Source organism: Rhinatrema bivittatum, chromosome 12, assembly GCF_901001135.1.
Source record: "Rhinatrema bivittatum chromosome 12, aRhiBiv1.1, whole genome shotgun sequence".
In the NCBI taxonomy this organism is placed as follows: domain Eukaryota; kingdom Metazoa; phylum Chordata; class Amphibia; order Gymnophiona; family Rhinatrematidae; genus Rhinatrema; species Rhinatrema bivittatum.
Genome location: NC_042626.1, coordinates 14,274,899 through 14,288,566, shown reverse-complemented (window position 1 = coordinate 14,288,566; position 13,668 = coordinate 14,274,899). Strand labels below are relative to the sequence as shown.

Here is a 13,668-nt window from a genome sequence, read left to right as displayed (position 1 = left end):
TTTACTGGCTGCAGCGATTAAAGAGCTGTAGGGACACCGGTTTTGAAGGCGTCTCAAGCGGCTCCGCCCATCGTCCAGGTCCTCGCGGGCAGTAAAGAAAGTCAAGGAAATGCTCCTTCAGAGGTAATTTACTGGCTGCAGCGATTAAAGAGCTGTAGGGACACCGGTTTTGAAGGCGTCTCAAGCGGCTCCGCCCCTGTCGTCCAGGTCCTCGCGGGCATTAAAGAAAGACAAGGAAATGCTCCTTCAGAGGTAATTTACTGGCTGCAGCCTGAGTTTGTTCTTAAGCTTGAGTGATTTACAAGAATACTTGGATCTTAATGGATCTGCTGACATTTCACGGCCGGTGCTGTGGGACTGTCTGAAGACTGTGGTACGGGGAACCTTATTTCTAGAGCTGTTTATGTTAAGAATAAAAGGTTGGAGAAGCATGGGCAGCTTCTGCTTAAGGTAAGCCATCTAGAGTCTGTACATAAACGCTCACTATCTGTTTCTGTTTATCGACAATTGTTATCTCTTAGGCAGCGCTTAGATAGAATAGACTCAGACGCCATTGCCCATTCGTTATTGCTTGCACGTCAAACATTTTTTGAGGGGGGGCAATAAGGCTGGACAATTGCTAACATGTAAATTACACAAACGGATAGTACAGAATAATGTGGCCAAAATTAAGGATCCAGACAGAAATATATTAACTGATAATAAGGACATTAGACAAGAGGTTTCTGCAGTTTTATTCAGATTTATATAGAGCCAATATGGACATCAGTTTAGAGCAGGGGTGGGCAATTCCGGTCCTCGAGGGCTGCAAACCAGTTGGGTTTTCAGGATACCCCTAATGAATATGCATGAAATAGATTTGCATACAACTGAGGCAGTGTGTATGCAGGTCTCTCTCCGGAGAAGGTCCCAAACTTAAGATGGATTTTTTATCACTGAGTGCCCAGAGAGAAGCAGAGATTTCGATCTGCTCCTCGGTGAGCCCGCAGAAGGGCTCCAGGGATCAACGTGATAATACACCTATGCAATCCACTCCCGGCCAAACTCCAATAGAGGGAGGGAGTTGGAGTATCCAAGAAGAACCTTTAACTGGAATTTCAATAATGACTCCTAAGAACTTTACCCTTGAAGAGATTGGAATCATGTTAGTCTCTATGCAGAAATCTATAAATGCTATAGCAAATACGATGCAGGAAGTTATGAATAAGAATGGGATTTTTCAAACTAAGATAGAGTAGAAGAGTCTGTGAAATATGTGCAACTCAAGGTGAATGAAATGGATAAAATCCAAGTAAATTTAATTAAATCAGAGAAAATTCACTTTGAGAGAATGGAAGTAATAGAAAATCAGGTCAGGAAAAACAATTTGAGGATATTGAATTTCCCTAAGAGTCATTTAATATCCCCAATGGACCTATTTAAAAGTTACGTGGTAAATATATTAAAATATTCCAATGAAGCAATACCAGCAATTGCTAGAATCTATTATGTTCCTCAAAATCAGGATTTAAAGAGTCAGAATCAGGAAAATCAGGATAATCAATCAGAATTAAATTTATCGGATTTGTTGGAAAAATCGTTTGAAACAAATATAAATACCAGAGCCACCCTCATTATACAATTTTCTTTCTTGTCTGAAAGAGATTCCCTGTTGAGGTTATACTTTAGACATCAAAACAAGAAATTCTATGGTCAAAGTATCAGGATTTTTCCGGATATATCTCGAACAACACAAATCAGACAGAAGGAATTTTTATTAATGAGGGAAGAAGCTCAAAATAAAGGAGTAAAATTTTTATTGAAATTTCCATGTCAATGTATTATTATAAATCAGGGGAATAAGTATATTTTTACTCAGTCAATTCAGTTAAGGCATTACTTGGATACCCATCCCTAAAGTACCTTTATTGTTCTGGTAAAATAATGTTATAGGGTGCGTTGAAAATATTTTATTTTCATTTTTCTTATCTAGTCTGCTTCATGAGACTTATGATTCCCTTATAGCCTCTTTTCTTTCCTATAATTATATTTCCAGATTATTACTCACAGTTAGGGTTTAAGATGTCTGAGAAATGTATTTCTCTTTTTTTTTTTGTTATTTCAAACTGTGAAATGTATCTAAATGTTATAAAAGTTGAATAAAATATAAATTAAAAAAAAAAAAAAAGAACAAACTCAGAGTCATCTAAAAGGGAGTCATTCAGTCACCAATATCATTGATCATGATCATACTTTACCAAGGACATGGTAAGCCATACCGGAGCATGATCAGACCATGTCATTAGTTTTATACCTGTATGTAGAATCCTGTTGATAACACTTTTATCAATCAGAAAACAATCTAGATGAGAATATGACTGATGTGTATTTGAGAAAAATGTAAAATTCTGAGATTTAGGACACCTGGACCTCCAAACATCGACTAAGTTCCCTTGGGAAATTATAGTTTTTAAAGCATCTCTGGCTGAACGAGGGACATAGCTATGGCAGAAGGAATTATCTAGAATAGGATTTAATATAGTGTTGAAATCTCCCCCAATGATCATTATCCCCCTGCTTTCTCTAGCAAAACCTCGCCGAAAGTATTTAAAAAAGACTCCTGGTGTGAGTTTGGAGCATACACATTTATAAAGGAGTATAAATCCCCACCCAGTGTAGCGTTTAAAATAACATACCTCCCCCTGGGTCAGAATAACACGAGTGGAGATCAAACACAACATCTTGTCTGATTGGAATTCCTACTCCAGCATGTTTTGCCAGGTGAGAGCTCGCCGCCCAAAATCTATGGGAAAATTTAGGAGAATGCATTAACACCTTGAATCTCCGCTTAAGATGCTTTTCCTGTAGGAATACTATATTGGCTTGTAACCTATTCAGCTCTTTGTGAAGGAGATGTCTCTCTTTGGGTGTGTTCAAGCCCTTAACATTTAATGAAACTAATTTTAAGAGAGCCATCTTGGTCAATTTCATTGTCAAGAGCTCTACTACCTCTATGAACAGCACCATAATCCCCCACTGGCACTGAGACCTCCCCCACAAACAAGCCTACCCAATTAATCTCAGGAATGCCACCCCCTATTATGCCAGCTGTCATGCCTTGCCAAGTAGTATGAACAATAACCCAACCTCCCTTTCCCTTTTCCCCCTCCCTCTCTCCCTCCCAATATTGCACAGTTCCTGCACCATGCTGTGACCTTAACTGAAGAGGAATAAAGAAGAGCAAAGGCCACTCTGTTCCCCACTAAGTGATCAATCATTATAACAATCAAACAATGATATGAAAACCACATTCCTTGGGCAATAAAACCCGCATATATTTAAAAAAACCAAAACAAAAAACCCCCTCTAAAGATTAAAGCAATATTAGAGCTCAAACACTATCCATTGTTAATCAGCTCAGTTGTTGGTGAGAAAGTAACAAAACCACCTCGCTGTTGGATGAAGCCGTTCATGTGGCATCTTTAGATGATGAAGATCCTTTTGAGTTCCGTTGCAATCGTCTGCCTCCTTTCGCTACTCGTTGCCACGGGGAGGATCCTCTCTGCTCTGCCTTACTGGAAGCATAGAAGTTGCACCGTAGAGATAGTAAAGCCCTGCTCCTTCAGGATCACTGAAGCCTCTTCCAGTATTTTTACTCGGTGTGATGTTCCGTTTACCGAAAACCATAGTATGAATGGGTGCAGCCACCGATAGCGAATATTTTCTTTGCGCAGTAATCGCGTTATCTCCCGTAGCTCCTCTCTCTTTCGTAGCATGGTGGGTGAGATATCTGCAAAAACAGAAAGCTTGTGGCCCTCCCAATTCCAAATGTTTTGTTTGCGAACAATGGTAAAAATCTGCTTTTTGGTGGCATATGTGTGGAAGCACATTATTGTGTCGTGTGGTTTATTAGCGATTCTAGGGCCTAACGAGTGATGTACCTTCTCAATCAGAATTTGAGGAGAGGAATTTCCATCGAGGCCATTTTGGGAGAGAAATAATGCTTGACATACTTTTATCACAACCTCGGAGCAGTTCATAAATTCGGAAGACTCAGGTATGCTGCGGAATTGCAAATTGCACCTATGCGAGCGGTTTTCGATGTCCTCTAATTTTTCAGAAAACCGCTTGCTCTCCGCCTTCACAGCCTCCTGCTCTTTTCAAAGGCACCGTAGTTCCTCCAAATGTGTATCAATGTGAACATCCAGTTCATCAATTCTGTGGCCCAGGTCTGCAATCTCCTCTCTTAATTTGGCAATCAATGCGGTAATTTCCTGTTTGTGTTTTGATATCTTGTCTTAAGTCCCGGAACCATCCACAGAACTATTGCCGCCTAGGAAAATCGGAACCGTCCGGCTCTTGTACAGCCTAAGGGCCTGCTTCTTCCTCAAGGCTAGCCCCAGTGGCCACTACCACCGCTGCGGCCTCGTGGTCTTTGGAGGATTTAGTGTAAGAAAATTTGCGTATGTGTATAGATTTTTTTTCTCACCGGCATTGCTGTTATCTGCAACAATTTATCAAGCAAAATCTGTGTTAATTACTCACAGATGCCCAAGATTAAGCATAGATTGTACAATTTAGCGGAGGAGCCCAACCTCAGTCAGCCATTCACCCTGATGATGTCATATCCTCCCCTGACCACAGGCTTTTTAGCCTTTGGATTTCTCTTTCTCTTTCTTTTTATTTCTTTTTTTTTAGAACTGAAAAGCTCTGTTAAGGGGCTGCTGAGGCCATGGCAAGAGAGAAAAAAACCAATGCAACAAGGCAGAAAAGATTAGGCCAAAAAAAATCTTAGAGAGAGACTGAGCTTGGATGAGGAAAGACTAAGGGGCTTACAAGGCAGCATGCGCATGTGGGAACTCCCACATATGTTGAGTAAGACATTTTACTAAGCTCCTGAAAGTTGGGTCCATGTCTGAGCTGTCAGAGGGATAGCATCCATGTGTTATGACTTATTCATGCCTGCTTAACAATGAAGAAAAGGTAATACCTGTAATTGCTGTAAGACAGCATTTTGATAGCGTCACATTAATATGCCATAAGACCTCTCATGTACCTATTTCCTTGTAGGGGAGTATTGCTGTATTAATAAGAATAATGCATGTATATGATTTAAGGTTCTGTTAACCTTTACCAGCAAAAATAATCATACAAGAATAATAATAATGCAAAGTACTTTATGGGATTAATTTTTTGATGCTTGTTTCCCTTAGATTCTAGCTAGGTGCATTTTCTGTTGTGCAACATCTTTATTCATTTCTTCCTTAATAGATCTCTTTGGTAATCCTTTGCCACATAAATTCCTATTCTGATAGTTCTGAGCATTTCAGGCTCTTCCTCTTACACATTGACCAGTCTCATGTTTAGATTGTTTGCATTCTTCATATGAGACCATCATTCTCTGTTTTGCTTTACTTCCCACAGACTTGGACGAATGTGCAGAGGGAAATGGAGGATGCCAGCAGGTCTGCGTGAACATGATGGGTAGCTATGAGTGCCGCTGCCGGGAAGGCTTCTTTTTAAGCGACAACCAGCACACCTGCATCCAGCGACCTGAAGGTACGTTTATAAGGTTAACAGTCTGTTACTACACATTACTACCACCACAATTCCCAGAATCAGAATATTTTATGAGAAATATTTTTTATGAATGGAAAAGGTAGCTGTAATCTTTTTAATCATCCATGGAAAGGTTTGTGAACTTTATGAAATTAATTTGATTAATTCAAATATAACTAGAACCAAAATATACCTTAAAATAATATTTAGAAGTGGAGAAATATAATTGTTAGGATGTTCATAGAGGCCTTAGGTATAGGCACTACATAATTGAATAACCTAGTAGCTACAGCAGTGGGCTTATTATCAGGGAATCCAGGCTTAGAATGCTGCTGCTTCTCTCACAGATGCTCCTTGTGATTTTGGGCAAGTCACTTCATCCTCGATTGGGTCAGGTATTACTTACATGTCAGGAATGTAGCCAGCTAAGTAAAGACTTAGCCAGATCAAAGCCATAGAAAACTGGCCAATGTGACCAATACATTTAGCCACCTAAATTTCACTAGATGGCTAAATTAAGCTGGGCAAATTCTAGATGGGCTTGGAGCAGGGTTAGGGTGGGTCCAGAAAGTTTCGCAGCTAGAGGTCATTATTAAAAATCCATTTAGACAGATAACTGAAACGTTATCTGTCTAAATGGCAAAACCCACATATTCAGAGATGTTTCTGGCTAGAATTTAGCCAGATCAGTCAGAGGCCTTTCAGAGAGAAGCGAAGTTAGCTGCATAAGTTAACTGGCTAACTCTGATATTCGGCTAACTTTTGCAGCTAACTCTGGTCAGCTGCTGACCTGTCTTAAAGTTAGCTGGATAAGCATCTCTAGGTATATTCAGCGGCACCATCGCGCCACTTAATATATCCTGCTAGTTAGCTGGATAAGTTTACCTGACTAATTAGCAGGCACTCAGCCTTTAAATATTGCTCTCCTAATGTTCATTTTCAATACTAGCTGCCCAACTTGGCCAGACAAATTTAGGTGCTGCAGTAGGAGTCCTAAATTTGTCTGATCACTCTCTCTCTGGTTCTTTGAATTAAAAAAAAAAATACTAGCAAAGCCCGGACTGTTTTTTCTTCCTCCAGCTCTTTAAAATATTTTTTAAAATAGTTCTTGAGGCATCCTAATCCCCTCCCTCCCTCCCACTTGCCTTAAAAATATTTAAAAAATGTCCCCATCTGGTGTCAGCCTATTTTCTTCCATCCATCCACTCTCTTTAAATATTAAAAATGTCCCTCTGGGACACTACCCCCTTTCTTTCCCCACTCTGAGGGGACATTTTTACTATTTTAAAAGGGTGGAGGGAGGGAAGAAAAGGGGCCGCTAACCTGGGGATTCCATTTTTTTTTAATTTTTAAGGGTGGTAGGAGGGGGTTGGGATGCCCCAAAAACCATTTTTTAAATATTCAAATTGTTGGAAGAAGGGAGAGAAGAATGGACATTTATTCCATGGAGGGAGAATGGCATCACTGTGTTTTATTTTTGTTTAAAGAGGATTTAACCAACTAGTTCCTTTCCTTATTTTCAGCTCAAATTGGTTAAAGTTAGCTAGGGAAAGGAGCTGCAGTAAATCTAAAGACCGGCTAGATTTACACTAATTTTCAGATGACTATTCACCTAAAGATAATCTGCTGAAATTAACTGGTTATCTTACCGGCTTAAGGGCTATTTGAAAATTGACCTCTATATCACAGAAATGTCTTCTTTCATTAGAGAACTGGGTTCCCTTACCTACCGATTCTCTCCACATTTTATGTCATCTGTTCTGATAGTAGCGTAGTAAATGGCATTGGAAAAAGATCACTGCAGCAAAGTGTTTAGTGTTGTGACTGCCTCTTCGTGCAGGCTACTCGACACATTCTGTTTATAATTATAACTGCCGCTCTGTGCAGTTACTTCCGGGCCATTCTTGGAAGTACAATACAATCATTTCAGTGTGGTTTAGGGTTGAACCAGTGCTCCTTGCAAGTTTCTCCAGTGTTTTGTTTCCATCTTCTTGCCGATAAAAGGATCCTCTGTGTTTATCTCATGCTTTTTTAATTCTGATCCATCTTTGTCTCTACCAACTAAAGGAATGCATTTTCTGTGAAAAAAATATTTTCTGATGTTGCTCCTAAGTCTATATCCTTGTAAGTGTGACCCCTAGTTTTACAGCTTCCTTTCCATTGTAAAAGGTTTATTTGTTAATATCTTTTATGTAGTTGGGAGGCAGCAATTGTAAATGCATTTCACTCAAAGGCGAGGGGTGTTATTTATTTATTACATTTGTAATACGCTTATCTTAAATACTAAACGTGTGCCACAGGAATCATTCCTTGGAAAGTCTTTTCAGCTTGGAGAAGAGACGGCTGAGGGGGGATATGATAGAGATGTTTAAAATTATGAGAGGTCTAGAACGGGTAGATGTGAATCGGTTATTTACTCTTTCGGATAATAGAAAGACTAGGGGGCACTCCATGAAGTTAGCATGCGGCAAATTTAAAACTAATCGGAGAAAGTTCTTTTTTACTCAACGCACAATTAAACTCTGGAATTTGTTGACAGAGGATGTGGTTAGTGCAGTTAGTATAGCTGTGTTTAAAAAAGGATTGGATAAGTTCTTGGAGGAGAAGTCCATTACCTGCTATTAGGTTCACTTAGAGAATAGCCACTGCCATTAGCAATGGTAACATGGAATGGGCTTAGCTTTTGGGTACTTGCCAGGTTCTTATGGCCTGGATTGGCCACTGTTGGAAACAGGATGCTGGGCTTGATGGACCCTTGGTCTGACCCAGTATGGCATTTTCTTATGTTCTTATGTTCTTTTCAACATTTTGTTAAGTGATGTGCAGAAGATGTGTTGGGAAGGGTTTGTCCTTTTGCACAATCTACAATAGCTAGGAAAACATGAAGAGGGATCTAGCAAAGTTCGAGGAATGATCTAGAGTAAGGCAGATAAGATTTAATGCTAAAATATGCGGAGTTATGTATTTAGTATGCAAAAACCCAAGGGAGAAGTACAGTATATTAGGTGAAATACTAAGCACGAAAGAAGAGTGGGATTTGGGGGTGATCATATCTGATGACCTTAAGGTGGCCAAATAGATGGATAAGGCAATGACAAAAGCCAAGAAAGATACTTGAGTGCATAGGGAAAGGAATGGTCAGCAGAAAAAGGGAGGCAATATTGCCCCTGTAGAGTTCCCTAGTGAGACCTCATTTGCAATATTGTGTACGGTTCTGGAGACTGCACTTTCAAACTGATTGGAGTCAGTCCAAAGGGTGGCTACAAAAATGGAAACGGGCAGTGGTCTATGTTCTAAGCATATGGAGACAGACATAAAAATCTAAACATGTATACCCTCAAGGAAAGGTGAGATAGGGGAGTTATGATAGAGACATTCTCACAGGACAAGCAGGATGGTAGTCCTCACATATGGGTGACATCACAGGATGGAGCCCAATCACGGAAAACTTCTGTCAAAGTTTCCAGAACTTTGACTGGCCCCTACTGGGCATGCCCAGCATGGCACTAACCCTGCAGCCAGCAGGGGTCCCCCTTCAGTCTTCTTTTTTCCGTGCAGCAGTAGTCTCGTGGTAAAGGAGCTCTGAAGAGATTCCTGACAGGAATTTTCCTCATGGAATTACTAAAAGTTAATTGCCCCACAGGGGACCCTCCTCTAACTTTCTCAGTCTGCGGTACTCCGGTAAGTTTTTACCCGTTTTCTGTCGATTACCGTCGAGTTTGGCCCTCGCGGCCTACTAGCCGTCGACCGTACCGTGGCTCGATTTTTTTCCATGGCCATGGCGTAAGGGTTTCGTCTGTGCCTGGACTGAATCCGCACCATGTCTATCACAGACCCCAATAAAGTCTGTGTAATGTGTCTAGGACTTGAGCACGATGTCTTGACCTGCACCAAATGTGCCCTAATGACACCGAAGGGTAGCAAGGCCAGAATGGAGAAGATGGAACTTCTCTTCCATGCTCAAACTCCGACTCCGTCCATTGCATCAACGTCGTCAGAACCAGCACCGTCAACTTCACACCAGCATCGACCACCAACTGGTGACCGACCGGCATCATCGACTTCTCGGCCATCGACACCCTCTACTCCCCCTCAGGATCGAGGGGATCGCAGGGAGAAACATCGCCATCGACACCGTAAGACTCGGACCATCGAGGGAGCGAAATCATCGACCTCGCCATCGTCCGAGCCGCTGTCGAAAAAACCCTGTCCAGGAAAGGCACCGACCATTCCTGCGACCGGGTCACCGAGGCAACCCTCACCCAGTCGGGGATCGGGAGCCATGACTCAGCCTTTAACGGTGGTCCCTCGGGCTATGCCTCTGCCTCCTTCTTCTGTTCCGGAGCTGGGGCTGCTTGCTCCAGGTCTCTGAGAAGAACTGGACTGGATGGTTCAGGAGGCCATTGACAAGGCGATGCAATGTCTTCAGGTTCCTCCGCACCAACACCGGCACCGCCTCTGGAACCGATCATCGACCTGATTCCGGCAGCGCTGGCACCGCTGCTATCCAGGATGGAAGCGCTTATGGCCGCTTTTCCACCGATGGATCCTGGGTCTCCAATGCCTCCGATGCCCTCCCCACTGACAGCATCATTGGGAGGAGAAACACTGTTTCGCATCCCTCCATTGGGTGTTCTGCCTCGACCATCGATGCCAATACGTCCCTTGCCACCAACCCATCCATCGGTGCCGATACATCCGTCGGCGCCACAGAGTCATCCATCGATGCCTTCGATGCCTGCATCGGTGCCTTCGAAGCCATCATCGGTGCCTCCGATAATTCCTCCGATTCCTTCAGAGCCTAGACCGGGTCCTTCAGGTATCCAACCACCCTGTCCCCCTCTAGTTCCTAGAGGGACGGGTGTGGATCCTTATGATACCTGGGGTGATGATACCGCAACAGACACCGATGATTTACCTTCACCACCTTCACCTACTGAGAGTAGAAAGCGTTCTCCCCCAGAGGTCCTTTTCTTTATAACTTTTGTGAAGGAAATGTCTGAATTGGTTCCCTTCCAATTACAGATGGAACAGGATGATAGGCACCAGATGATGGAGTTACTCCAATTCCTGGATGCCCCTAAGGTAATCACCTCTAGTCCCATTCATCAGGTCCTTCTCAATCTCCTCAAGAAGAACTGGGAACATCCTGGATCAATTGCTCCAGTACACAGGAAAGCTGACACTACCTATTTGGTACAGTCAGCCCCAGGTTTTCAAAAATCACAGCTTGATCACCACTCGGTTGTGGTAGAGTCTGCACAAAAGAGGGTGAAAAGGTCAAAGCCTCACTCGTCTGTTCCTCCTGGAAAGGAACAGAAGTTCCTAGATAACATTGGTCGCTGAGTATTCCAAGGAGCCATGCTCATCTCCCGAATTGCCGCCTATCAGCTTTATATGACCCAATATAACAGGGTCATTTTCAGGCAGATACAGGATTTCTCAGACTCCCTGCCTCAGCAATTTCAAGAACAATTACAAACCCTAGTAAACAAGGGTTTTGAGGCAGGCAAGCATGAGATTAGAACATCTTATAACATTTTTGACACCTCTACCAGAGTGTCTGCAGCTGCTATTTCGGCGAGATGGTGGGCCTGGCTCAAGTCTTCTGACCTACGACCAGAAGTACAAGACCGGTTATCCGACCTGCTTTGTGTCGGAGATAATCTGTTTGGTGAACAGATTCAACGGACAGTGGCAGAATTAAAGGACCATCATGAGACCCTAAGACAGCTCTCTCTGATGCCTTCCGACCATTCTACTAAGCAGCCCTTCAGAAAGGACTCTAAAAAGTCTTTCTTCTGCCTGAAGAAGTCCTATCCGCCACCAGCCAGATCCCGTGCCACGAGACCTTATCAAAAACCACAGTCTCGTCAAACACGTAAACAAAAGCCACAAGCAGCTCCTCAGCCAGGGCCTGCTTCAGGTTTTTGACTTCCACCTAGAGAGCAGCAGCCAGATTCCACTGCCTCACATACCAGTGGGAGGTCGATTGTGCCACTTCCACAACATATGGCACTCAATCACCTCAGACCAATGGGTACTGGCAATAATTGCTCAGTGTTATCATCTGAACTTTCTCTCCCTGCCTCCGGACTCCCCACCTCTACCGAGGTGGAGAACATCCGATCACTCCATTCTTCTAGATCAAGAGGTATCCCTCCTTCTCCAGTCCAAAGCAATAGAACCCGTACCATACTCTCAGTACGGCCTAGGGTTCTATTCTTGGTACTTTCTAATCCCCAAAAAATCAGGAGGCGTTTGTCCTATTCTGGACCTACGGGCCCTCAACAAGTACCTACAGCGAGAGATGTTCAAGATGGTAACCTTGGGCTCGCTTCTCCCTCTTCTTCAAAGAGGAGACTGGCTCTGCTCTCTAGACCTCCAGGACGCATACACTCATATTACGATAACTCCATCTCATCACAAATACCTGAGGTTTCTAGTAGGCCCCAAGCACTATCAATACGAGTGCTTCCATTCGGCCTAGCGTCTGCGCCATGAGTCTTCACAAAATGCCTCATAGTAGTTGCAGCCTTCCTCAGAACCCAAGGTGTTCACGTCTACCCCTACCTAGACGACTGGTTAGTCAGGGCTCCCACTCAGCAAGCTGCTCTGTCGTCCCTCAATCTAACCTTACACACCTTAATTTCATTAGGATTTCTCGTCAACTACAACAAATCCTATTTAGTCCCATATCAAACCTTGTGGTTCATTGGGGCAGACTTGGACACCTTGCAGGCAAAAAGGCTTTCCTGCCTCGACAGTGAGCACTAACTCTCATGTCTCTTGCTCACCAGCTGCAGTCTCGGCACTCTGCGACTGCACGCCAATTTCTCATCCTCCTGGGACACATGACGTCCTCAGTCCACATCACACCAATGGCCCGCTTGGCCCTGAGACTCATGCACTGGATTCTGTCACAATGGACTCAATCCATTCAACTCCTGTCGACCGTTATCCACGTCACCGACTCACTCCGTCTCTCTCTTGCCTGGTGGAAAAATCAGATCAATCTCCTCCAGGGCTTGCCCTTCCAGGCTCCAGGCCCTAAAATCACGCTCACCACTGACGCTTCCAACCTTGGCTGGGGAGCCCATGTGGCCAATTTGCAAACACAAGGATCTTGGTCTCTAGAGGAAGCCAATCACCAAATAAATTTCCTGGAGCTTCGAGCAATCAGGTATGCTCTCAGGGCTTTCCAGGATCGCCTCTCAAACCAAGTCATCCTGATTCAGACGGACAACCAGGTGGCCATGTGGTACATCAACAAACAGGGAGGCACAGGCTCCTTCCTTCTGTGTCAGGAAGCTGAGCAGATATGGGCGGAAGCTCTCTCCTATTCGATGTACCTCAGGGCCACCTACTTGCTGGGAGTGGACAATGTACAGGCAGACAACTGAGTCGCGTCTTTCAACCGCCCTAGTGGTCTCTCAACCCCTCGGTAGCAAACTCCATCTTCCAACAATGGGGATATCCACGGATAGACCTTTTTGCGTCTCCTCACAACCGCAAAGTAAAGGGCTTCTGCTCTCTCATTCGCAGCAGACGCTCTCAGCCCAGAGACGCATTCTCCCTCTCATGGGCAACCAGACTGCTCTATGCATTCCCTCCACTTCCTCTTCTCTCAAAGATTCTCGTGAAGTTACGTCAGGACAAGGGAACCATGATCCTGATAGCACCTCACTGGCCACGCCAAGTGTGGTTTCCAATACTTCAGGATCTCTCCTTTCGCAGGCGCATTCCCTTAGGAATGGACCCGCTTCTGATCACTCAAAATGACGGGTGCCTACGCCATCCCAATCTTCACGCCTTGTCCCTGACGGCATGGATGTTGAAAGGTTAATCCTTCAGCCACTTAACCTTTCTGAACCAGTTTTCCGTGTCTTGATTGCTTCACGGAAGCCATCCACGAGAAAATCATACTCTTACAAATGGAAAAGGTTCACGTCATTGTGCTCTTCTCAGTCCCTTGATCCCTTTTCCTGTCCAGTCCCGAGGTTTCTGGACTATCTCTGGCATCTATCAGAGTCAGGTCTTAAGACTTCTTCCATCAGAATGCATGTCAGTGCGGTAGCCGCCTTCCATAAAAGTGTCGGGGATGTCCCTATATCAGTACAACCCCTTGTA

The 13,668-nt window shown here is 43.7% G+C and overlaps 1 protein-coding gene across 1 annotated transcript in view; it reads left to right on the top strand.

Moving 5' to 3' along the window:
- Nucleotides 1–13,668, top strand: part of SCUBE3 (signal peptide, CUB domain and EGF like domain containing 3) — a 464,243-nt gene that overhangs the window by 113,441 nt on the left and 337,134 nt on the right. Inside the window, exon 4 of the mRNA XM_029573032.1 lies at nt 5,404–5,538. Within this exon, the coding sequence (XP_029428892.1) occupies nt 5,404–5,538 (135 nt within the window). The remainder of the gene's footprint in view (nt 1–5,403; nt 5,539–13,668) is intronic.